General features: G+C 38.5%; 5 protein-coding genes and 1 pseudogene across 5 annotated transcripts; 2 read left to right on the plus strand and 4 right to left on the minus strand.

The window, feature by feature from the left end:
- Window positions 1–479: 479 nt before the first annotated feature.
- On the minus strand, window positions 480–2,693 carry LOC140952415 (3-mercaptopyruvate sulfurtransferase-like). Its single transcript, XM_073401843.1, has 2 exons — window positions 2,080–2,693; window positions 480–1,064 (listed from the first exon to the last, which is right to left on the minus strand). The coding sequence occupies exons 1-2, from the start codon at window positions 2,528–2,530 to the stop codon at window positions 589–591; spliced, it is 927 nt and encodes a 308-aa protein (XP_073257944.1). The 5' UTR covers window positions 2,531–2,693; the 3' UTR covers window positions 480–588.
- Window positions 2,694–3,071: 378 nt separating this feature from the next.
- On the minus strand, window positions 3,072–5,171 carry LOC140952416 (3-mercaptopyruvate sulfurtransferase-like). The gene is made up of 2 exons (XM_073401844.1): window positions 4,693–5,171; window positions 3,072–3,673 (listed from the first exon to the last, which is right to left on the minus strand). The coding sequence occupies exons 1-2, from the start codon at window positions 5,135–5,137 to the stop codon at window positions 3,246–3,248; spliced, it is 873 nt and encodes a 290-aa protein (XP_073257945.1). The 5' UTR covers window positions 5,138–5,171; the 3' UTR covers window positions 3,072–3,245.
- A 73-nt stretch (window positions 5,172–5,244) lies between these two features.
- LOC140952421 (rab-like protein 3) lies at window positions 5,245–6,146 on the plus strand. The gene has a single exon (XM_073401847.1). The coding sequence runs from the start codon at window positions 5,277–5,279 to the stop codon at window positions 6,042–6,044; it is 768 nt and encodes a 255-aa protein (XP_073257948.1). The 5' UTR covers window positions 5,245–5,276; the 3' UTR covers window positions 6,045–6,146.
- A 2,534-nt stretch (window positions 6,147–8,680) lies between these two features.
- Window positions 8,681–10,050, minus strand: LOC140952420 (uncharacterized; annotated as a pseudogene).
- Window positions 9,963–18,064, plus strand: LOC140952417 (uncharacterized). Its single transcript, XM_073401845.1, has 13 exons — window positions 9,963–10,104; window positions 10,243–10,354; window positions 12,010–12,197; window positions 12,604–12,714; window positions 12,812–12,942; window positions 13,133–13,253; window positions 13,455–13,572; window positions 13,755–13,831; window positions 14,546–14,744; window positions 15,685–15,906; window positions 16,551–16,624; window positions 16,740–16,977; window positions 17,659–18,064. Exons 1-13 carry the CDS (start codon window positions 10,015–10,017, stop codon window positions 17,922–17,924), a joined length of 1,947 nt encoding a protein of 648 aa, XP_073257946.1. The 5' UTR covers window positions 9,963–10,014; the 3' UTR covers window positions 17,925–18,064.
- Window positions 18,065–18,287: 223 nt separating this feature from the next.
- On the minus strand, window positions 18,288–24,280 carry LOC140952419 (short-chain specific acyl-CoA dehydrogenase, mitochondrial-like). The gene is made up of 9 exons (XM_073401846.1): window positions 24,009–24,280; window positions 22,261–22,410; window positions 21,912–22,023; window positions 20,757–21,079; window positions 20,600–20,656; window positions 20,081–20,161; window positions 19,799–19,894; window positions 19,653–19,709; window positions 18,288–19,469 (listed from the first exon to the last, which is right to left on the minus strand). The coding sequence occupies exons 1-9, from the start codon at window positions 24,249–24,251 to the stop codon at window positions 19,317–19,319; spliced, it is 1,272 nt and encodes a 423-aa protein (XP_073257947.1). The 5' UTR covers window positions 24,252–24,280; the 3' UTR covers window positions 18,288–19,316.
- Between the last annotated feature and the right edge of the window lie 17 nt (window positions 24,281–24,297).

Raw genomic sequence — 24,297 nt, forward strand, 5'->3', positions numbered from 1 at the left:
TGTTTATATCTTACAAGCTTATTTTAGTGCGTTGTACAATCAGTGTTGCAATCACACTTGGCCCACTTGGGTTATGTTTGTTAATGAGATCTCTCCCGGTTGTGGATTCACATTACGCAGCGTATTTGTTTGCGGTCCCCAACAGTTACCGTTGGTACTTCCGCAGAAGACCTGACCTGCGTGGCTGGATTTGGAAAAAAGGGGAAAGGAGAAATTAAGGAGTGCAAAAACAGAAAGGGCGCGGAAGGGAGGAGGGAACTTTCTTTCACTCTCGCGCGCGTATCGCGTTCTCGCGTGCCTTTATTCCCGCTGTCCCCTCACTTTCAAAATCCTCGTTTTACACAGGCTACAGAGGATCTAAAACTAACATTTAAGTGCTATTTAAACTTGAGGCGTTTTCAGTGCAGTTAAATTAGCCTGTGCCAACGGGCTCTCAGCTCCGTCTCTCCCCAGTCCCCTCAAGGTTTTCGCGCAAGTTTTCTCGATCTGCTTCAGCTTCTAACTATCTTGAAGCCTGGAATAAGCTACCCAAAGTTACATCGGTAATGCAAGCGGAAGAGGCTAAGAAAGTAACAGCATTTTAAAATCTTAACCCTTTTTTCTCTCTTGGTAAACGCTACTCGAAGCCTGTTTTTCATCTTTTTCAATCAAATCGGAAGAAGCCCGCTGACGCCACTCCTCCCATGAGCCATCATACACAATGGTGTCCGTCTTTCCACAAAGATGTGAAGCGAAGGCTACCACACATGCTGTGATCCCAGATCCACAGGATACAATGAGGGGTTTATCAAGATCAATTCCTGCGTCTTGGAACAATTTCTTTAACTCGTCAGGAGTTTTCATGAGTTTTGTTTCAGGATTCAGACACCTGGTGTAAGGAAAGTTAATAGCATGTGGGATATGACCCGATGGAAGATTTGGGTGTGGCTCTGTTTCAGAACCGTGGAACAGTTCGGGGGACCTTGCATCAGCTACTTGGTAGGTTTGCTGTGATATATTGGCTTTCACGAAATCAAAGTTACAGAGGGTGTCGGTATTCAAGATAGCTCGGTATGACTCATCACCTGTAAAAAAAAGTGCCGGCAAAACCGGTCAGGCAAGCTATAATTCAACTACATTTTTTTACTCATTTAGGCCACGCTTATTAAACCTTTCGTTTTTATCACCAACTTTTTTGAAAAATTTGGTCCGAAAAGAAGTGGTTAGTTATAACTAAGAGCAGGACTCCATTCCCAGTGTGGATCCTGGGGGATGTTCCGGACAATCCACCTTCCCCCCAAATTTTTTAAAATGAATTTTATGAGTTCTTGGACACTTAACCTTAAATTGTTAACATAAAGGAGCACATACAGCACTCATCTTGAGGCTTTACAATGAATCTTGCAAAGTACTTTTGCCTCTTAGTGGCGTTATTCAGTATTGGGAGCTACAACGCCGTTTACAGGAAAATAATGACCTAAGACAGCGAGAAAAGGTGGGAAACCGGGAATGATTACCTAGGGAAAACATTTTAAGACGGTATCCACCAGGAATCCACCACGCTGTGTACGCGGGTGTCTGGTCACACGTTTGCGTTAGATCTGAAAATAGGGTAGAGGAAATCACATATTTTGGTCCCCTAGTAGCATGCCACATCGTCCAAATTTACGGGGAATACACCCCCATCCCCCTCATAGGCGGTTTTGCGCAAGCCGAACGGCAAAAAGTACATCCGTCACGGATTATGTTAGTCTGCTACACGGCCGTTTTTAGGGTCGTCACGCGTGGAGGAGCGTTGCGTGACGGCACAAAAACGGCTGTGTAGCAGACTAGGATGATCTAGCCTGAACACAGACGTTGTTTTATTTTATTTTTTTTTTTTCGTTCTTTTCAAAAACATCGGCGAGCTCGCGAACAAAGCAAGCGCGCGAGAAAAAAAGAGAACTTCTTCCCCTACAACTACCGCCTTGTGCTGGCGGTCAATAAATCCGCTGCGGTTTAGATTTTATCACCCGAGCTCGACGGACTTTGAAGATAATATAGAGGGTCTGTGAATAGGCTAAGGATGATCTCAATGTCAGGCTAAGATTTACTAAGTACCTTGGACCGCTGCTGTGTTTTTTTCTGGGCCCGATTCGATTGGAAAACCTTCCGCGCACCAGCGAGGAAACCCACCGTCCAAAACTGACACCCGATGATGACCAAATGCACGAAACATCCACCAGGCTCGAGGCGCGGAGTAAAGACCAACTTTATCGTTGTTATCGTAGATAACAACGTAACTATCATTGCGGATACCAAGATTTCGTTTGCAGTCTGCGAACTCTTCGGCATTTGGCAGCCTATGCGCGTAGGGTGAAGACTTATCTGCACATTCATTAACGTCGAAAAACTTGGCCCCTGGAATGCGATGGGCGAGAAACTCTTGTCTTGCATCGCGGTTTTCTTTTGAGAGTTGCAAAGACGCGTCTAAAATTCGGAGATGTTTTGGGCTTTGGAGCATCAGCTGACGGAGCCAATGGGCCTTAACCAAGGCCGACACGGACGACATGATCAGGAGAAAGTTAGACAAACTGTCTAAACTTTAAAAAGTGTGCGCGCTGCGGTTTTCTTCGAAAAGAATAGCACACGAAGACGTCGACGGGAAATTATGATGAAAAACCGTGTAAAGCTGCACGTTTATGTCATTATTGGGGGGAAGACAATACCTTTGAGTTTCACATGCAATTTTCGTGCAAGATTTCACATCCTAACAACTTACAACAGAGTATTGGGCATTTCTTGTTGGAAGAAAGGGACTGGTGACCAGTAGCATTAACAAGACGTGGATCGGGTCGCTGGCCTGGATCTTCGGATTCGAATACGGATCAGTTATGTCAGTTTATATGTTGAAACAAAAAAAGTACAAACTTTTGTAATAGGAGGTTACTGGATTTTAAATGAAAATGCAGGCTATTGTTTCAATGACCAAATTTTAACAAAAATGGCATTCAAAATATTCAATGGATATAATATCTGTACAGGAGCTGCCTGATGTCAAGTATTCCTTGCTAAATGAGGGATTGTCTATATCAATCTCTAAAACAAAAAAAGGCGTTTTCTATTACTTTTTAATCATATTTTGTTGTACATAGCTGCAAACTATCAATAAAGTGCTGGTGAATAAATATAAAGACTTAAGATTGTTGACTTTTAATTACCAATGAGATCTGCCTCCACCTCCCCCCTTATTGTTATATTACAAAACAATGAATAGCCGTAAGTATTCAGCTCTTTTCAATCATATCAGTAGCACGCTGACACCACTCCACCCATGAGCCATCAAAGACCATGGTGTCTCTCTTTCCACAAAGATATGATGCCAAAGCCACCACACATGAAGTGATCCCAGATCCACAGGAAGTAATGAGAGGCTTTTTGAGATCAATTCCTGCATCTTCAAACACTTTCTTCAACTCCTCAGGTGTTTTCATGAGTTTTGTATCAGGATCCAGACACTGGGAATATGGAACACTCCTTGATCCTGGAATGTGACCAGATGGAAAATTTGGGCGTGGCTCTGGTTCAGTACCATGGAATCTGCCAGAAGACCGAGCATCAGCAACATAGCATGTTGCTTGTGATATATTGGCTTTCACAAAGTCAAAATCACAAAACATGCCTGTGTTTAGAGTACCTTTGAATGGCCCACCATCTATTTAAAAACATCAAACAAATAAGAGCAAGAAAATAAAAGAGCTGTCAGCATTTTCACGCAGATTACAATAAACAAATTAGAAGAATTATGGAGCTGGTTAGTTATTCATTAGCATATATGCCAACTCTTTTGTGTGCTTTAGTTTAGAATTTAACTTTTTTCCCCCACATTATGTCCTGAGCCAGAACCATTTCAAAACTTAGGAGCTGGGATGATAAGTGTTTATAAGGGGGTGGAGGTTGTTGCTATGGGGGTACTAAAACAGACAGACATAGCCTCGTTCCCAGGGTTCTCTGCTACCCATCCCTAGAGAGAGAACCTGGGAACAAGGTGGCAGAAAGACAGACAGACAGACTGACAGACAGTCTCCAGATTTAGGATCTCCAGAGGTTGGTATTTCTGGATCTTTGGATCAAGAGAGTTGGAAATCTGGTTATAAAATTCACATCAGACACCCTTTTTTAAACTCACTTCTCAGTGACTGGATATGGGATGAAACACTGTCTTGTGTTAGATCAGGAGCCCATGGACTATTGGTTCGATATATTAAAAGTCAATGCTTTGATCACAATATGACAACACAGATTGGCAATTAATTGGTACCAAACAACCTAAAATGTGCTTACTTTTCTGGAACACTGCATGAGAACTGATTTATTGTCCAGAACAATAAGAACCACTAACATTCTTGCGTGTGTGTGATTGCCAATTCAGTGGGCTATTTCCATTCTTCTTAGACACGTAACAGTGTTATTGAAGCTATAGGTGGTTTTCATGCAATCTCGGGAGACACAAATAACAATGGTGAAATGAACAAATGCTGGTGGACAAACAAAGCGAGCTAATGAGCGATCTTTTGTTTACCGTCCACCAGCATGGCGGCGATGACGTAACGTGAAAACCACCTATAGCAGTACACATTGCATAAGAATTTAACTTTCCTCATGCCCCCCTCCCCCTCCCCTGACCCCATCACTCTCCTACAGTCCTAGTTAATATGCATGCCGAAAATATACCTTCAACTTTGGTTTTGCTGTCTGGGCCTGTTTCGATTGGGTAACCCTCAGCATGCCACTTCGGAAAACCGCCGTCCAAAATCGATACCCGTTCGTGCCCAAATGCACGCATCATCCACCACAATCGAGGAGATGAGAATAGGCCACTTTTCTCATTATTATCATACACAATAACGTAGCTATCATTATCAATTCCAAGACTTTGAACATAGTTCGAGAAATCTTCAGCATTTGGTAACATGTGCTCGTAGTGTGAAGTTTTGTCTATACATTCATCTAAGTCGAAGAACTTGGCCCCTGGAATTCGATGAGTCAAAAATTCCTTTCTGGGATCTCGATTTTCTTTCGGGAGGTGCCACGACGCATCCACGATTCGCAGATACGTTGGGCTTTGAAGCATCAACTGGCGAAGCAACTGAGCGGAAATTAGCGTTGAGACAGCCATATGGCCGGTGTAATGGGAGTGTGTTTTTCCTTGTCTAGTGTCTAGTGGCGAAAATCCTCTAGGCGTTCCGTGCGAATGTTAACAGAAAGAAACGACTGGTGACTAGTACCAAGTCTCCTCTCGGTTTAAACGTGTCAATATGGCAGCCCAAGAGAAGGTAAAGATTCTTGTCGTTGGTGATTCGGGCGTCGGAAAGACCTCTTTAGTTCATCATATTTGTCACAATGAAAGCATCCCGAATCCAGGATGGACTATAGGTTGTACTGTAGAGGTTAAACTATACGACTATAGGGAAGGTACTCCAGGAATGAAAAGTTTTTTCTTGGAGTTTTGGGACGTTGGAGGGTCAGCAAGTCATGAAAACAGCCGGGCAATATTTTACAATGGCGTCAATGGATTGATCCTTGTTCACGACCTTACAAATAAGAAGTCATTCTCAAACCTCAGGCGATGGCTAACAGAGGTACTAGGCTCAGGAAAGGAAGGCAGCGGTGTGTTAAATTCAAGGCAGCCAAAATCTCCCACTTCTAATGGAAACAAAGACAGATGGTTTGAATTTTCCATTGATATGGGGGATGAGTACGATCGTGAACAGTTTGCAGGGAATCAGATTCCTGTTATTATTATTGGAACTAAGCTGGATCAAGCAGGGACTGCAAGAATTCTTACATCATCAAGAGGATTCAATCTGGCTGAAGAAATTGGAGCTGATATGATAAACATCAACTGTACTGACACTAAACAGCTTAAGCCAGGATCTGCTAATGCAAGAAAGTTGTATTCTTTCTTTGATAAAGTGATAGAGAGACGGTTTTATTCTCGTGAGATGCCGCAGTTTCAGCAATCATACGACAGGGCAGAGTCGTTAAAGACCTATGACCGCTCTAGTAAACGCAAAATGGTTTGAACATACATGTATGACCTAGGGTACTAACCATTTACATGGCAAATACAGAAATGCTGGTTGGAAAAGCAAATGGTTATTGCACAATTCCATTTGGGGAGCCTCCTTTTAGTCTGTTCAGCTGGTTGGATATACATTATAGTGCGTCATTCTCCCACCATATCAAATTTTGTAGTTTTATGTTTATAACACAAGATATCCACCCTGGTGGTTTGTGTTGAATATTTAACTACCCAATTCTCTATTTTTGAAACCCCCATAATACACTCTGTTTGCCATCCACAGAGTGCATATTGGGGATTTGAAAATATTCAAATTATACCAGTTTATAGCAAGGGTATTTAAAATCTGCAATTATTGCATCTATCTTGGTATACAACTCAGTAGTGAACATGTCGCGTCTTGAGCAGCTCAAGGGATGGAGGGCTTTCCTGGTGTTTTGGAGGTCGTGGGCTAGAATTCTCTTGGTAACCTACGATATGACAGGGTTCGTATGGGTCATGAAAAATCTGGAAAGTCATGGAATTTAAGAATTTCAAATTCCAAGCCTGGAAAGTCATGAAATTTAATTGTCGGTCCTTGAAATTCATGGAAAATTTTAGTTTTGTTTGGTAGATTAGTTACTGAAGATGACAAAGCAAGAACAATGTAAGAGAGAGAGGTGATTGAACAGCGCAAATGGCACACATTTAGGTGAACACCAGAGTTGGTGTCTGTTGAACTGTTTAAGGGCAAAAATGCCCTAAAACAGAAAAGCTTCAAAAATTTGTAAAAGTAACAGCTAAACCTAAGGTCATGGAAAACTTAAAAAGGTCATGGAAAAAGTCATGGAAAGCCTGGAATTTGAAGAGCTTAAAAGAGTAGGAACCCTGTGTGATTGCTGACCCACATTACTACATCTCTCTTACTATATGTTTCAGTTATGGGATGCAGCATTTTTGCATGTGTGTATTAGTTGATGCTTTATTGCACAGTAGCATAGGATATTTTTCACCCTCATACTCTATTATGACGAGCCCAAAGGATGAGTTAAAATAAAAGGCAGTAGAAATAACATCCCACAATACTACGCACCCAGTCATTATGTATGACTTTCCCCTGTGTTATTCATCAAAGGGTGTTTTTGATTGACCTTATTCTTATAGGAATAATCCAAATATTGCATTAACAATCAACATTCTGGACAAGAGGGTATTGTTTTTGTTTTTGGTTAGAAGAAATTTTAGAGGAAATTTAATGCTGGGAAATTGTCAATCCCATATAGACAGTCTTTTGCCTTCTGTTTTGGAGAATATCATTAAAATAGCAGAGGAATGCTGTTTACACTGAATGTTACCCGACTGAGGAATTTAGGAATAGCTTTTTCATTGTCCCTAATTAAGAATGTGTGCCAAAGAGTTTCCTCTTTGCTTCAGCAGATCTTTTGATATAGAGTGCCTGTTCTTCCTCGTCTAGATTCTGTTTTTTGGCCGTTACTTCAAACCCTGACTAGAAAGTGTGTCTCATGAAGTCCCAATGTAAAAAATGATGTAGCACGTTTTGCTTTCTTGTTATGTCATAGGGTATAATAATATTAATAATCATTCTTATGATTATTGATGATGATATTTGTCACAACAATGATGATGATGATTACAATGATAAAGACTTAGGGTGGGATACACTGGAAATGAGAAGAAGACAGTTTAGGTTAACACTTATGTATAAACTAACTCATGGTCTTATTGATATAGATAGCTGAAAGTATTTAATTCAACACTCTGAGAGTCGCACGAGGGGAAGCCATCAATTTAAATTTTGCAAGTCATATCTAAATGAGGATATTTTTAAATTTTCGTATTTTCTGAGAACTATAGCTGACTGGACCTGCCTCCCTGAGGCCATTGTATCATCAAGTTCTTTAGAGTCTTTTAAATCAAATTTATCAGCTTTTCTTAAGTAAAAGATATATACTTATCTTCATTTAATTTTATATCATTATTTATATTATTAATGGTTGGTGTGATGTCTTACCGATTTTTACCAACCTAATATATGTAGATGATGATAGTAATGATTACCTATGATTGAAATGACTCATAGCGATAATGATAATAATGGTGATGATGACCAATTCATTAATGATAATGTTAATAGTGATGATGATGATGATGATGATGATGATGGTAATGGAGATGGTGACAACAATCTTTATTAAAGAGTGTTTTTATTTAGAAGATAGGGACAGTTCATGGCTGAACTCAAATAATGCAAAACTTATTTTCTGCTATGCCAAGTTACAGGGGTGTAGCTACCTGTACGCACGGTACTCATGTGCGTACCTGTAAAAGTGAATAGTAAAAAAATTTAAAAAGCACAATGTTACTCAGACAGTTCATTTATCCGTGCTTGTTTCTTTGAAATATTATTTTTTTCTATAGCAACAGATTTTTGTCTTTTTACTCAGGAATGTCAGTTTCAGGAGAAAAAATGGGCAATATTTTGGTGGACCAATATATTTGGAGAAAAGGCCCAAAAGGTGGGAAAAAGCAGGTATTAAGCAGTAAGCTGGATGTACAAAGCATGTAAGTTTTGTTGTAAGGGGCAGGGGGAGTACCTCTAGAAAAATCCTGGCTACGCCCCTAAGTTAATGTCAGTAATCACAAGGAATAAGAACTTTTCAATCTTCAGCTTTCTTACAATAGCCTATTTTTCTAGAAATTTCAAAATCATGGCAAACAAACCAATAAAACTATTGTTAACTGATGATCTCAATTTGGCAAATGCCAATGCTTTGCTTTGGCTTTGGAACACTTTGATAAATAAGACACTTCTCTATGTCCTGAAAAGAGCTGAAGTTGTCCCCTGTTGTTCTAATGATAATATTAGTTATCTTTGTTTGTTTCTTTTGTGTGTATGTGTTACAATGCAAGCAAAGTGAGATACCACTCCTTTTTAAAAAAGAAACACCATGGAATCAGAGCCTCTTCTTTGTTTTACAAAGAAGTCAAGTAAGACAGCACTTAGTAAGATGCAACTCTTTTGCTTTATACCATGTACAGTTTATTTTACTGTGCCAATACAGCAGATTATTCATCAGCTGGTGTTGATTTGTGTTCACGTAGTCCACTGCGTTTCTTTACTTTTCTTTTGGCAAACTTCACTTTCTCATGCTGTTCCTCAACAGGTTCTGAAACACCTGCTGAGATATCTGAATCACTATCACCCACTTCCTTCTCCTCCAAGTGACCAAGACTTACGGATTCACCTGAGGAGTTCAGCTTTTTATCACCAGAGAGTTTTTTGTATTCTCTTCTAGTTGTCTTTGCAGGAGATAGTCCTATCACGTACTCTTTCATGATATTGACACCTCCCACAATCTGTGACTGTAAAGGAGCTTCATCAATCTCCATCTTATGCTTGATCGCTGATTTTGAGAACACATGTTTTTCAGTCATTACAACGTCTGATTCCGATTCTGAGTTCATGGATAAGTCTTCTTTTCTTTTACGAATGTCATCCAGAAAGGATAAAGCCACATGTCTGTTTAAGGCTTCCCCAGACATCCCGGAACTTTTGTTAGTTCCATCATCCTCGAGACTATATTTGGTCCATTTCTGAGGATGCAAGACATGATCTGGAACGTGTTTTGGTGCTCGGGGGCCATGAGGCTTTGACTCTGTTTCACTTTTTTGCTCGGGTTCAAGGTTGTCTAGAGAACCAAAAATGGAATCACTACGATTTTGGAAATCTAAATCACCGCTTATGCGCAAAAACTCCTCTTTTTTCCCCGTCATTTTGGCAACAGCACTGGTTACAAAAAGAGACAATCTCCTTCAATATTCGGAGTCTTCCGCCATATTGGCTGGCTAGGTCCCAAGCCTCCTCGGGTCTTCCTGTCTCGTTGGAAACGGGGCCTCGTTCTGGTGTGTTTCGTTGACAACCAAAATGGCGGACGAACTTAACAAAAAAAGACCAAAATAACACGAAGGAAATGGTCGAGTCTTTTAACGTTACTGCTGCGTTTCATTCGCAGCTTAACACTTTATGCATTAGAGAATTCCCTTGTGGATATGGAAGTTGGGTTAGATAAAACTCTGTCTTTGTACGATAGGTGTAATCGTATTAAGTTTTTAAAAGTTTAATATGTGTTCATCTGAACCAGACTGATCATTTTATATCCATATCTAACACAAAATAACGGGTTTTGTGTTTATTTTAGAGAGCCCCCAATGTGAGCAGTAATTTAAGCTTAAAAAGTACCACAGAAGTAAAAAGTATGGGTACCTTGAAACCTGCCAAGTCGACATCAACTCTACCTGCAATAATTCCAGGTGAGCAAAACAAACTGATACTTTATAATCGTTATTATTATCGGAAATAATATTAATAGTTAATCATAATGATTTGAAATTTAATCAGAATGAACTGCAGTGGAAGAAAACAAAGCAAAAATATGATGTCATTGTACTACTACAACCAGAATCCTTCAGGGGTTTGCATCCTTGTGCAAATTAAGGCTTTTGTTATTCAAACCCCACTGGGATTACCAAATTTGAATGCAAGGGAAATCAAAAAGGATGCTGGTTGCAGTAGTAAAATGTCGCCATCTTGCAAATGGCCAATTCTACCAGGATATGTTCTACAATATTGTTATATTGGAGAATCTCTCCTTGAATTAAGCTATGTCTACAATATAATGTAAATGTAAATGTCGCGATTGAGACGACAAACATACATGTCCTCTTTACATAGCTTTCTGCAGTGGGCTCGGACATCAGCATACTAAGGGCGCCGATGGCAGCTGCTATCAGTCCATTTATGAGCCCACTGAACCCTCCCAACCCATGATGAGTGATGATATAAGTGATGAAGGTAGACCACAACACCGGGAACTACGTCCCCTACTCTTTTCGAATAGTGTGTGGGTTCTTTAACGTCCCACAGAGTTATATGTGAACAAGGTTTGTGAGATGGGACCTCCGGTTTATCGTCCTTATCCGAGAAAACTTGAAAGTCTAATCATTTGCAGATGTCATTACAAAGACAGCACTTTCTCCTCAGTTATTTTTAGACCCTGAGTTTGGTCCGGCCAGGATTCGAACTCGCGACCTCCCGCTCAGCAGACCGGCGCTCTCCCAACTGAGCTAACCGGGCGGCAGTAATACTGGGTAGCTCTTGCGCTGGCAGAAAAAGTGAAAAGCTGTTTTGGAAAGGGCTCTTCTCACACATGAAAATGGTGATTTTGGCCCAGTTTCTGTAAATATGGAACAAAGATGTCTCACCCCCAGGGGGGGTACACCAGATTTGAAGTGACAGGGATGATCAAAGGATTTTTGGGGTTTTGAAATTTTTGATTTTGGGGTAGGAAAATTGTGGCAAGGTTTTTCTTTTGGGGGGAGGGGGGGGGTGCATGATTTAAGTAGGAATTTCTTGGGGGTATTCAAAACAATCTGAAGATTCGTGATAGTTCCTGCATACACCCAGCCATGTAGTTTTGTGAATAAAGTAAACCAAGAGAGCAAATTTTTATGGCTCAGAAATTCAGCATGGGGTTTTTGGGGGGTTAAATTTTGGTCCAGGGATTTTATTGGGTTTTATTTGAAGCCCAGGGGATTTTTTGGGGTTTTGATTTTTGCCCCTATTTGATCATCCATGTCACTTGAAATCCAGAGAACCCCCCCCCTGGTGCCTCAACACATCAGTCTTGCAAGTGAATCGTTTGAAAATCTGCTCGAGACTTCATGGTGAAAAGTACTGCACTCTTAAAGATAAAGAAGACTTCAAGATAAACACTCGGAGATTTCAAGATCAGATCAAAATTTCTGGAGACCACTGATTTTTTTTTACTGCATTCACCACTTCTGTTTTGGTAATAATATTTTTATCTTTCTATATATTTATTCAGTACAGTATTTTGGCTTTAGTGTCCGAGTGCCCATGCAAGCTTGGTTTAAGACAAAAAGTTAAATTTTGCTGTGTTTTGCAGAGAATAGTGCACAGTTAGAGACTGTTGAAAGTCTACAAGCTTTGGCTATAAAGATCCCATATGATGTGGACTGCAGTTGGAGTAGTGAAGCTGCAAGCCTGCGAGAGATTGCTGTGAAGTCACCTGACAAACTCACACAAAATTTTATTCTCAAGTTTTTTAAATCACTCCAAATTGTAGACAAAAAGGTAAACTCCTAAAGAATGAAAGGCTTAGCTTGTTCAGTTTCTATGTAGTGGTTTTTAGGGTAATATTAGCTGTGGGAAAACCTTTGGCCCTTGGGGTTATATAAGGGGTTAAAAGTGAGAATTCAAAGCTTGTTTTATGAATCTTATGAGTCAATGAGTTCATCCATAAGGCAACTTATAAGTGTGGTTAGGGTTAAAGTTAGAGGTTGGGTTAAAGGTTAGGTTTAGGGTTAGGGTTGGGTGACTCATGACTCAGTGATGCTAAGACTTAAATTCTCATTAAAGACAGGATAAAAAACTGAGGTATGGATCAATATGTGTTGGATTATTTAACATAGGAAGTCTGATTTTATATATTCTTCTTGTGTTGATTATTATTTTGGTTTTACACTTTATTTTTAATCAGGTAACAGAAATTGATGATGGACTTCTTCAGCTGAAAAATCTAAAGCAACTGACACTGACTGCAAATCTAATCAAGCTTGTTGACTCCAAGAGACTTCCAAAAGACTTAGAGGTACTGGTAATTTAAAGTTAAGCTCAAAAAAAATACTTCAGCAATTCTTTTTTGTCTAAGTTGACTAAAAGTATTTGGTTGTTGTTTTACTTGACAGGAACTGGAACTTGCAGCCAATCAAATTTCAGACATCAGTTCACTATGTGTTTGTCCCCCACCTCTCATCCATTTAGGCCTGAGCTACAATCAAATTTCTTCCATCACAGGCCACATGAAGGCAAGTTCATGGTAAGTCATACTTTCAAGTTCATGCTGACTCAATCAAATATTCAAGGAATCTCAAAAAAAGAAATGGCATTAAAAATCTGCCCTTTTTCACAAAAGAAAAAAAAATTATTTCACTAAATTATTCATGCTTATGATAAGCAAAAGGTAAAACCATTTAATAATCCTATAATTTCCTCCTTTTCTTTTTCAGGCCTCATTTACTATCATTAGACTTAAGCTTCAACAACCTTGCAGATCTCTACAGCACTATCAGTGTACTGAAAACTTTACCAAAACTAAAGAATCTTGTCCTTCAAGGAAATCCTTTGGCAGTAAGTCATCAGAGTTATTTTAGGTTTATGTAAAAAAAAACTGTTGACTGCATATCCCCTTGTCAACTGATAATTATTCAACAACTGAGCACATGTAAATGTCTGCATGCATAACAAAACCTAATTTAGTAGTCTATGGTCAAATTAGATTCCTTTTTATTTGTGGATTAATATTGCTCCTAAACTATCTTTTTTATCCAGCTGGTACCAGGCTACCGTGGTTACACAATTGACTCTATTCGTCAGTTAACCATTCTTGATGACATCAGAATTTCAGCAGATGAGAAACACTTCTTTAAAGGACTTTCAAAACTCAAAGGTATTTGATTGTTACCAAGCACACTGTTAAGTCTATCATTATGATAACTAGAAGTGAGTGTACAACATAATTATTAGAATTAATTAATTAATTATTGCCCTGTCAATAAGAACCATGAGGGATGGATTTTGTTTGTTGGTGAAAGTGCTGATCTTTACGACTTTTTTGATGATTTCTCTTAGATGTTCCAGTAAATGAAGCCCAGGTCATCATATATATCAAGAGTATTAAGGGAGTTAAAATGCCAGAAGAGATTGAGGTCAGTATATTACACAATGTGTTTATGTTTATATTATTTTATTTTTGCTGAGGGGTTTGCAATTATTCAAGTGAGCACATAACAAAACTGAATTTACTCAGCTGACCATTGTTGCCCCATCATTATCCCATCTGGAAGATTGATGTAACATTAAGTTTCAAAGGAATCAGTGTGCTGTTTTGGTGGCAAGTAAAGTACTCAAATTAAATCAATCAATTTAGAGTGGCCATTTGACTCTATCAATTTGGTTGATAATTCTTTCAACCAAATGGCCACAGTAAATTGATTTAAAGGCTGATGTTTCAAGCACAAGCTCTCCATCAGAGTGAGTTGTCTTTCTGTACAAAACTTTGCTTCAGGTTGTCTGTTCATAGTACTAATGCTATTAGGTTTTTCATGCTACATTGTCCATGATGGACATGGCTTTGGTAAGTAGGCCTCATACTGTACTTCTTTCTTCAGGCAGAAGTTTTACCCTTAAATAAATATATTGTCCTGTAAAGATCTTGAGCTCAAGTACTGCCAGTCAATGTAGCTATGGCATAACTAATACTTTGACACAAGGAACAACTCATATCACAAGCAAGCAAATGAAAATGTGATGCTGGGGGGTAAAGGTGAAAAACTTGGAGTACACCATATAATTATTGTTCACCTTTGGCAAACACATTTCTTGTAATTATAGAGTTAACTTGATGTACGCTTATTGCACAGGATCCAGAGATAAACTCTGATTTCCCCAAGACTGAGCACAAGTACCATGTGGAGTTCCAGTTCCTCAAGGCGGCACCCACTGTAATATTGTGTGAGTCTCCCGCTCTGTCAATACCGACTATCTCTTTTGTACCAGATGACAGCAGCAGCATTGCTCAAGAGGAAGACACTGACAATAGTCACAACAGTGACAATTCAGGTCAGTTGCTTTCAGTCCAAAAATTAATAATACAAAACAATACCCAGGAATTTAGCCAGCTAAACAAGGTGGCACTATAGTGAGACCAAAACAGCGAAGTCCAGGCACTAGGCGGTGGTTAAATTTAAAGAGACATTGTCAATGACTATGTCACCACTTTTCAGTGTCTTGCCTGCTAGTGACATTCCGGAGTACTTCCAGTCAACACTTAAAAGACAAGGGGAAGAAAACTGCCCCCATGGGGCTTGATCTTTCATACAACTTTCAAGATCTTGAAAGTCTTCCAGATCAGTATCCCTCAGGAGTGTGTTAACATATGTAGTTAAAGGACATCCTGAGTAGCAGCATCAATAAGGTGCAAAAGCTGGCTAATTATAAAATGAATAGTAAAAAAATAATTATCAGGGGCTGCTTAGCTTAAAATTATTCAACACTATGGTATAAGCATAACATTGTGTTCCTCCCACCCTTTGGGCTTCTACTTTTCCCTGGCTTCCCCTTCTTTCAAACTCAAAGGTAGTGACAGTGACTCAGTGACTGCAGAAAGTTTGCTATATTATTTACATGATTTAGGTAGCTGCTGGAAATACCCTGTACCCCAAATCTCTTTTAACAGATCATAGGCAAGCCTTAATCACTACTCATAATGGGAACCTGTCATATACAATGAACATGCTGTACATACTTCCTCAATAAACTATAAATTGTTACATGTACGATCAGTTATAATATTATTATTTGCGTTAGTAGAAAAGAGTAGCATCATATTGACAAAACCTTAATGCTGTCTAAAGACAATACATTTACATTGGTGTATGTATAGCATCACTATAAAATGAAACACTTTATCTGTGGTTAAGTTAAAAGTGACTTTTAATAAAAGTGGTGTTAAAAGGGATTAAATCATTATTTATAAAAGTGATGTTATCATTCTTTACAGGACATTTTCAAACAGTATCAACAGGAAGTTTGCCATGGTCTGAAGATGGAATAGAGCTTGACTATAGCAAGAAATTTCACACATCTCTGCTGGTTCCACTGCGAGATTTCATTCAAGATGGTATAAATTTTACCGTGATAAAGACAAAACACATGTATGTGCTAGAGGACCCGAATGCTGCACAGAATACTGAAAGCAAGCCTCCAGCATCAGCAAAAAGTAGTAAGTCACTTCTAAAATTGTCACCGATATTTTTACTGGTTCAATAAATTCTATTATGTGCAAGATGGACACACATTATGTAACAAATCAAGAGAATTAATTCAAGACTATAATTTACATGGGTGTTTTTAAGGGTGGGCCGAGGGGACTGTGGTCCGCCTTCTTCTGTGAAAATTTTGCATTATTTTTAAAGAATTCACAGTAATAGTTTCTAGTATAAGGGAGGCAAGTGCTCCCCCCTCTGAATTTTCTGTACCCACCCCTAATTTATAAGAGATGAACTGCCTTGGTTATGTTTAAATAAAAATGATACATTTTGGTTCTACATGACTGTACTTTTTTGATTATCAGTATTTACACCATGTATAAAAGGAAACAACATTTATTTAAGGATGGAAACAAGGTGGTTCAAAATACAACATAGGTTTTTTTTCTGGACCAGGATAGGGTTTCTGTGTTTTTCTTTGTTTTGCAGTACAGGTGGGGGTTTTAATGACCTAGACTCACTCATCAATCTTTCTGAACCATAGGCCCCTGGCCTTGATGCAGAATAACTGAGCTGATTTTCTTGTCTCAGTAAACAGTTGATGGGAAGCATGCTTGTAATATTAAAATTTTATTTTATTTTGTTTTTATCTACTAAGGTCGACCAGGAAGCAAATCACAGAAAAGCCCAACAAAGGAGAAGCGTAAAGACTCGGGCAAAGCAAAGGAAAAGGTTTGTAAAACAGAGTTTTCCTCAGTTGAATTTCACATTTACTGAAGGTAACTATGGCAGTAATAAAAATATTATAAAAATTTGTTATAATTCTTAAATCTTTCACTTCTGCAAGGGAAAGGATGCTAAAGGCAAGAAAAACAAACAAGAAGACATTGAGTTGTTTGAGCTTCCACGAACAAGATCAACTTTGGGGTCATGTCAAGTCCCTATTGCTTCACTGCTGGAGGGAGAGCCTGCAGTGGAGGCAGAATGTGTGTGCTTAAGTGAAGAGGAGACTGGGGAGAGTGACAGGAAAGAAGGGGGACCTGGTGCCAAGTCAGATGCTAGTGACAAAAAGAAGCAAAACAAAGGTCAGTGATGATCATTGTGCTAGCCAGTTGTAAAACGAGCAAGTCTAGAGCTATTTATTGCACGACAAATTCTCTCTCAGGTCCGTTGATAGTCTCTTTTAGGTCAGGCACTTTTGAGGGTGGGTGGGGGTCTTGCTGCAGTAAATATAGCAGATTTGGAGGGGGGTGAGCTTTAAAAAGACACAAGAGGCTACCTTATTTTAATAAAACAGCATAATATATTATATAATATTAAGTGAACCATATTGTTATCTAAAAGTGTTACCCTTGTCAATTAAAATAGAATAATTTGTTACAAGAAAAAAGGTAAAAGTGCTTGTTCCCGTATACAAAGGATTGAGTGAACTTTATCTGAGTTATTGCTTGACTAATATGAAATCAAAAATTAAATGTCCATTGGTAATACTACCATTCCTGCTTTGGTTTTGAATGACAGCGGAAGGGTAGCTAAAAAGTGAGAAAGGCTCCAATCCTGCCCCACTACCCATTTTTAACCGAAATCAAAATTTTTATGCATTTTCAAACAAAACACAAAATGGGGTTTTACCTAGTAAATGTGCAGATGTTTAAGCAAGCTGACTTAAAACTGTAGAATTGTACCCAATGATAGCTAAAAAAGCTCAAAAAATGGAAAATCCTAAGGTTACTCTGGACTGTTCATTACTGTTTCTTTTTCGGCAGATGATAAGGCTTCTAAAGGCAACCTGCGAGCCGCGACACCAGGCAAAGGCAAAGGTGGGCGAGGAAAGTCGTCACACAAAGATGACAAGAAAGGCAAGGAAAAAGACAAGCATGAAGAGAGTATTGATGATGAGGAGGATATAGCTCCTGCTCCTCCCCTGACAATACAAGTGCAAGTTAAACTTCATTACTGGAAGTCTGCAAGAGAGGCTGCGCAAGAATTTCTGCCACAAGGGGTTCCCTCACATACTGGGGCACACAACTAAATGGACTTCAACACTGTCTTATAAGAGCTGTATTGAACATTGTGTCTGAGGTGTTCTGTATAGTCTGTAAATGGCATGCTATTGTTTAGCTTTGATGTTTAGTAGTAAGTTAATAGGTACACATCCATACATAGAATTCCTACAACTGTTGATGGTTAAGTTTGAGATCATGAGTAAATCGCAGCATTTTTGACTCAAACCTATTGAGAAACTGTATCAGTTTTCATTAACAGTAGATATGTATATAGGGTATAGTATTGAGTCAAAAGTGAAGAAAATGTACATTATATCAAAAAAATATGTTCATGCTTATTTTGGGACAACTTTACTACAACACATATTAGGTGCATTATAATACATGTATTAAGTAATAACAATATCCTGTCTCTTTTTAATTTTTCATGTACATTTAAAACAAGTATGTTACAATACTTACAGTCATTTACATGTACATGTATAAAGCTAAAGTAAATTAAGAAAGTATTACCATGTGCATTCTTTAAGTTAACGGCATATTAATACTACTTGTCTACAAAGAGAAGGCACCAGCCCACAGGTATTCATGTGCATTTGCTAACTTTGACAAACTCTGTACATTATTTTGACCAACAGACTGTGATTTACAATGATGGGGGTTCTTAAAAAAAAAACCCAAGTTGATCCACAAGCTGAGCTGTGAGATCCTTGTTTCAAATTTGCTAGTGAAAAACAAATTTCAAGTTACCCTTAATGACCTAATAAACGACCACTTCCAAATAAATGCCTCTTATCTAATAAATGCCCCCCTCTATGCTGTTAAAATTGTATAAGATGCCCAGCCCCTCTCTGGCAAAAACGAGCAAAGTCATTCAATTCATTCAGTTTTTTGTTTTATTTCATCTTGTTCAATGTCAAGTTCAAAGTACGGATAGACTAACGATGGTAACACAATAACCCTGAGCAAGGATTCTGACATTGATGTTGAGAATTGAAAAAGCAATATGGATCTCTAGATGGCTTAGACATATCAATTGATGGAGTGAATATTCCACTATTTTTAAACTCTTGTGATATTTTTGCTAAAAGCATATTGGGTTTTAGTTGAGCTTCTGAGAGTTAAGAGAATAAACACCATTTATCTATTAACAGCCCCCGCTTGGACCCCTTAAATTAAATAGATGTCCTAGGCATTTATTAGGTCATTTAAGGTACATCAACAAACTCTTTCACTTTTTATTGATTAGGCAGCCCAGTTCTCTTCCACCTGCAACCACTCTGCTTGGGAAATCATTCCATTTCCCAAACCAAAGAGGTGGTAAAATTGAACATTTCAACTATGCTAAAAAAAGTTTAAATACTACCTTTCATGAAATTGGAGAAATAATCAATTAAATAAAAGCCAAGATTAAGATGTCATTGGCCATATTCTTTCAAAAGTTTTCCAGCTATCACTATTCTTTGTACTTCACTTGTTCCTTCATAAATTTCTGTGATCCGTGCATCTCTGTAGTATCGTTCTGCTGGCATATCTGTCACAAAACCCATACCTCCAAGGACTTGAATGCACTAAAGACAGTCAAAAAAGGGTACCCTTTTAGAAAGGCTACATTCTCAAAGATCGGAAAGGGCTTTATATGGGCCACTAAATTGGTGGTCCTGTTAGTTAAGTGGACAGCCTTTGCGACCTGGCAGAGTGAGATGTAAACCCTTTTACCACCAGAGTCAATGATATTACAAAAATATATGTACCTGATGTGAAATGTAGGTGGCAGCCTCAGATGCTGCTAGCTTTGCCATGGCTGCCTCCTACAAGAAAGGGGAAAAAAGACACACCTATGGTCACACTTTTTAGCAAAAACTTAACTGGACACTTTTAACTTTGAATACCAACACACCTTTGTAAAATTTTCGCCTGCATCTTTAAGCATCGCTGCCTTCCAATTCAATAGCCTGGCACTTTGTAACCTCACTTCCATATCAGCTAATTTCATCTGTTTGTAATGAAACAATACCAACCATTATTGTTCTGCTACAACAAACACCATCAAGATCACAAATTATTGACTTTCTATCTGGTTTAGGGAGTACAACCAGAGTTTCAAACAAAACTTCCGACTACTCTTGGGAACTAATGGCACATTCTATTGATTCGTAGATATATCCAAAAAATGACATACCTGAATTCCTTGAAACTGTGAGATTGGCTGATTAAAGGCAACCCTTTTCTGTGCATAGTCAATGGCACACTCTAATGCTGCCTAAAATAAACATCATATGGATTGGTTTTAAAAAAAATTTAAACCTTTATTTGGGACCATTCATCCTCTCCCTGGGCTCCAGCATAATCAGATACTCAAGTTTTGAAGTAGGTTTTTTTGATGGTGTCTTGACATAAATATCAATGGAAAATCACTTGATTCTCTCAGGAATATATCATCCAGAACACCAAAAGAACAACATAGAAAACCAGACAATAGTTAAAATGAAAAAGGTAAACAGAAACCCTAACCCTAGTCCTGAAAATATTTAATTATTTCTGCTGTTTTTATTATTATTATTTATTTATTTTATTTGACATGTTTTGTGGTGTTCAAGAATGTTCTGTGTTACATGATAATTTGGTACATGGGGACTCTGAGGAAGCAAGCCATTTCAGAGATTAATGATCGATACGTAAGGTAAAACAAAAAAAATACTTGAGCAATTCCTAGTGCTTGAGCAGCAATACCAATACGACCTGCATCAAGTGTGGCCTACAAAACAAACACAAAATGAAGCTTTAACAACTAAAAGCAAAAGCCTAATCTTGCCTTTTTTCTGCAGAAAACATAGAAGAACAAAGTTGGTTATTACCATTGCAATCTTGAAACCAAAACCAGGCTCTCCAAGCAGATTTTCCTTTGGAATGTGGCAATTTTCAAAAATCAAGTAGCAAGTAGAAGTTGCCCTTATCCCAAGCTTATCCTCTTTCTTTCCAAGTGACAATCCTTCAGTTGGCTTGGGAACAAGAAATGCACTGATTCCTTTATGTTTTAATGACTTATCTGTTGTGGCAAAGACCACTGCTGCCTCTGCCTCATAGCCATTGGTAATCCAGGCCTTTGTTCCATTTAACACCCAGTGATCTCCTTCTAATTTAGCAGTGGTCTTTGCTGCACCAGCATCACTGCCATTATCTGAAAGTTTTAACACATTAGGTCTATTTTTATCAAAATTCATTATACTGCTTGGGTGCTGTTTTGTTTTTTCTTTTTAGCTATGGACATCAATGGGGAGGGTGTTAAACAATAAGTTTGAATTCCAGTAGGTAAACTCAAGTATTTTCCTCAACAGGCATCTGACTAAATTCTGGGGATTATCCTATCGCCACCATATAAAAGAAAGAAAACACTTGTTTCCCTAACAAATGTATCCCCAGGTTCAATTCTTCATTTTGTTTTTTCACCCCCCAAAATTCCAAGAGTATATCTGAGTCCTCAGTGTCTGTTGAAATTATAGACCGCCTAAAAACATTTGGGCCCTCAGTCCTAGAGATACTTTGACAAATTCCCAGGGTTTGACCAGTTTTGAATCTGAACTCTTTTTTTCGCAAGATAGAGTAGAGGGAAACTGTAGGATCTGAAAGGAAGCAAATATACCTAGTTTGCTGAGGGACCAGTCACAAAGTGATACATAGCTCCTTAAAAAAACCTTTTGTAACAAAAATTATTTATGTTCCAATTTACGAAACAAATCTCAGCAAGGGGAAGAGTGCATTGATATCCTCTGACATAATAGATCTTGCAATCTTGCCCATTCAGAGACTTTTATCACAACACACTTTTATTTATGGATATCATATGACCTCAAAATCACCAATAAAAGTGTGCTCTGTTGGGTAAAAATCTCGAGCTATATAATACCAGAGCTCTATGCAAAAATACCCCTTGGCCCACTCACTTTCTTTTTGACGAAGACTTTTTTTTGAGGAGCTGTTCATACATCTATTTACATTTTGAAATGTCTAACCTGGTTCACTGAGAGCAAAGCAGCCAAGACGCTCGCCAGAACAGAAAGGAGTTATCCATTTCTTTTTCTGTTCATCTGTTCCATACTTCAGCAATGGACCAAGGTAAAGAGACTGCAAAAAAATCAATGATATAATTTTATCATTACTGCTGGTGTACAGAAATACATGATTTTCATTTACAATTTTAAATTCAACCACTACATGTTTGGAGTCATCAACAAAGAAATACAGATCACATTTAATGCACATCATTATAATTTATTTTTTAAGTTCAACCACTTTATGCTTGGAGTTATCATCAGAGAAATACAATACAGATCAAGAAACAAATGTTCATGATCAACTTACATTATTAACACTCATAATGCATCCAGTTGATGCACAGCCTCTACTAATTTCTTCTGTTGCTATGGCATATGCCAGGTAATCTAAACCTGATCCTCCTAATGACTCAGGCACCTCCATTGATAAGAGGCCAAGTTCTCCCAACTTTTTCACCTGTTGATGGACATTATTTTCAATTTCATTAATAATGTATTTTTTAAATATTAGGTACAACAAAGAAATGCTTGGGATTCAAATAATCTGAGTTCCCAGCAGGAATTGAACCCATGACCTTCCAGATACCAGTAGGACGATCTAACCACTGAGATATGGGCGACTCATGTTTATGTGGCTTAATATCATTTAGGCAAAATTAAACTTGAGCTTATGCAGCCAGCAGTCTTCCCCATCAGCAGTACGTGACCTTTGGGGTGGCCTCCAGGGGTTGTGCAGGGTTTCAAGGTTCATTGCTTTACATGTACAGTGTTATCAGCTGATCTTTGTGGGTTAAAAGAACAGCTATCGCTTGCTAATCATTGCAGATTCTTGCACCCTCTCCTCCCTCCCACTGTTGTGTTTGGTTGTCACGGTATGTATCCTTTCAGGAAAGTTTTTTCCACGGAATTATTTTAGTGTGATGGTGCCGGTTAGTGGATGCGCATTTGGGTGGTTCCTGCATTCCAGGGTTGCCAGGGATATCTCCCTGCAGCTAACCTTAAAGGCACCAGTTCCCAAGCTCATCTCTTTGTGATGAGTTTAGTGTTTTAAATTTTGCTAAGAAATGATATATTACTGTTACAAGTACTTTTTTTAAACCAACAATTAAATGGTTGCCTGGAATAAAGCTCTAATATTATCTCTGATATACTACTTAGTGAATTATCTTTTTTTTAAACATTCCTCCCTGAACTGCCTGTAATCACACATGCAGATACACAACCCTTCTACTGCTTGTGATATATAAGAGTTTGTGACTCAGGACACAGAAAAGTGTCCATTGTCCCTATTGACCTCTGTCACTATTACACAGGTAAATGTGAGAGAAAATATATCAGCCTTTCATTGGGACCAACGAAACTGTCCAATATATACAGATGTCTGCATTAACCAGGTGTCCGCTTCACTGCACTACTTAGTAGAATTTTACAAAACAAAAATGGTTACAACTGGTTGAAAAGAACAATATTGAAGGAACCAGCAATACAAAGGCAGAGAATTCCCCAAATCCAAAATCCTCCTAAAAGAACTACCTATAAATGTGTAGTTCCAGAAAATATCCATACTCCCCCCACAGAAAGGATTGGAAGTTCCTGGGGGGTGGGGGGTTCTCACAGGCCCGAAAATGTAAGTAAATGTATGAAGCTTGACTGGAATTTCCAGAGAGGTGGGGGGTCTAAGGAAAAATCCCTTCCATGGTGGAGCTATGGATAATTTTTGGGATCACACAATGTACTTCAAAAGTCCTGGAAAAGTTTTCCTTAAACCTTGACTTTGTGAGAGGTCTGGGGGAGAAGAATGTTTAAAAATTAAAGGGGGATGGGCCGGGGGAGTTAAAACATCCTATAGTTATTTATCACTAGCAAAAATCATGATAAAGGCAACAAATACAAGGATGACAAATATTTGTGACGTTTGATTTTATCGTTGGTTCAAATATTGTTTTTCTTTTGTTTTACACTCATGATCAATCAATACCGTATTAAACAAAAGAACAGAAAAACAATATTCAACCCAAGGATAAACTTGAAACAGAACACATTCCGTGACGCTACCTGTTCCAAAGGAAACTTATGCTCTTTATCAAGACTTGCAGCAATAGGAGCCAGCTCCTTGTCCGCGAAATCTCTGCATGTTTGACGCAACATTTCATGTGTTTCGGGGAGTTTGGCGAGGTTTGATATAGACCTTCTCTTTGCCATACATTTTCCAGTTCCGAACCGAAGTAAAATGCTACAAACTGGGTTTTTAGGGGAAGTTAAAGTGGACGCAAAACTTCGTGACCATATCGTCGCCATTTTGACCTTTGGAACCAGGCCACGGATGTCTGAATCTACCGTTCAT

The sequence above is a fragment of the Porites lutea genome, chromosome 11, assembly GCF_958299795.1.
Source record: "Porites lutea chromosome 11, jaPorLute2.1, whole genome shotgun sequence".
Lineage (NCBI taxonomy): Eukaryota > Metazoa > Cnidaria > Anthozoa > Scleractinia > Poritidae > Porites > Porites lutea.

What these genes read in the sequence shown, in the direction of transcription:
- LOC140952415 (XM_073401843.1), bottom strand. Translation starts at nt 2,530, where the DNA reads ATGTCGTCCGTGTCGGCCTTGGTTAAGGCCCATTGGCTCCGTCAGCTG. An exon ending in AAACACAGCAGCGGTCCAAG is followed by an intron (nt 1,065 to 2,079) that starts GTACTTAGTAAA and finishes TTTTTTTTACAG; the next exon opens with GTGATGAGTCATACCGAGCT.
- LOC140952416 (XM_073401844.1), bottom strand. Translation starts at nt 5,137, where the DNA reads ATGGCTGTCTCAACGCTAATTTCCGCTCAGTTGCTTCGCCAGTTGATG. An exon ending in CAGCAAAACCAAAGTTGAAG is followed by an intron (nt 3,674 to 4,692) that starts GTATATTTTCGG and finishes GTTTTTAAATAG; the next exon opens with ATGGTGGGCCATTCAAAGGT.
- LOC140952421 (XM_073401847.1), top strand. Translation starts at nt 5,277, where the DNA reads ATGGCAGCCCAAGAGAAGGTAAAGATTCTTGTCGTTGGTGATTCGGGC.
- LOC140952417 (XM_073401845.1), top strand. Translation starts at nt 10,015, where the DNA reads ATGGTCGAGTCTTTTAACGTTACTGCTGCGTTTCATTCGCAGCTTAAC. An exon ending in AGGACTTTCAAAACTCAAAG is followed by an intron (nt 13,573 to 13,754) that starts GTATTTGATTGT and finishes GATTTCTCTTAG; the next exon opens with ATGTTCCAGTAAATGAAGCC. An exon ending in AAATGCCAGAAGAGATTGAG is followed by an intron (nt 13,832 to 14,545) that starts GTCAGTATATTA and finishes CTTATTGCACAG; the next exon opens with GATCCAGAGATAAACTCTGA.
- LOC140952419 (XM_073401846.1), bottom strand. Translation starts at nt 24,251, where the DNA reads ATGGCGACGATATGGTCACGAAGTTTTGCGTCCACTTTAACTTCCCCT. An exon ending in ATAAGTTTCCTTTGGAACAG is followed by an intron (nt 22,411 to 24,008) that starts GTAGCGTCACGG and finishes GTCCATCAACAG; the next exon opens with GTGAAAAAGTTGGGAGAACT. An exon ending in TTGGTTTCAAGATTGCAATG is followed by an intron (nt 20,657 to 20,756) that starts GTAATAACCAAC and finishes TTTGTTTTGTAG; the next exon opens with GCCACACTTGATGCAGGTCG.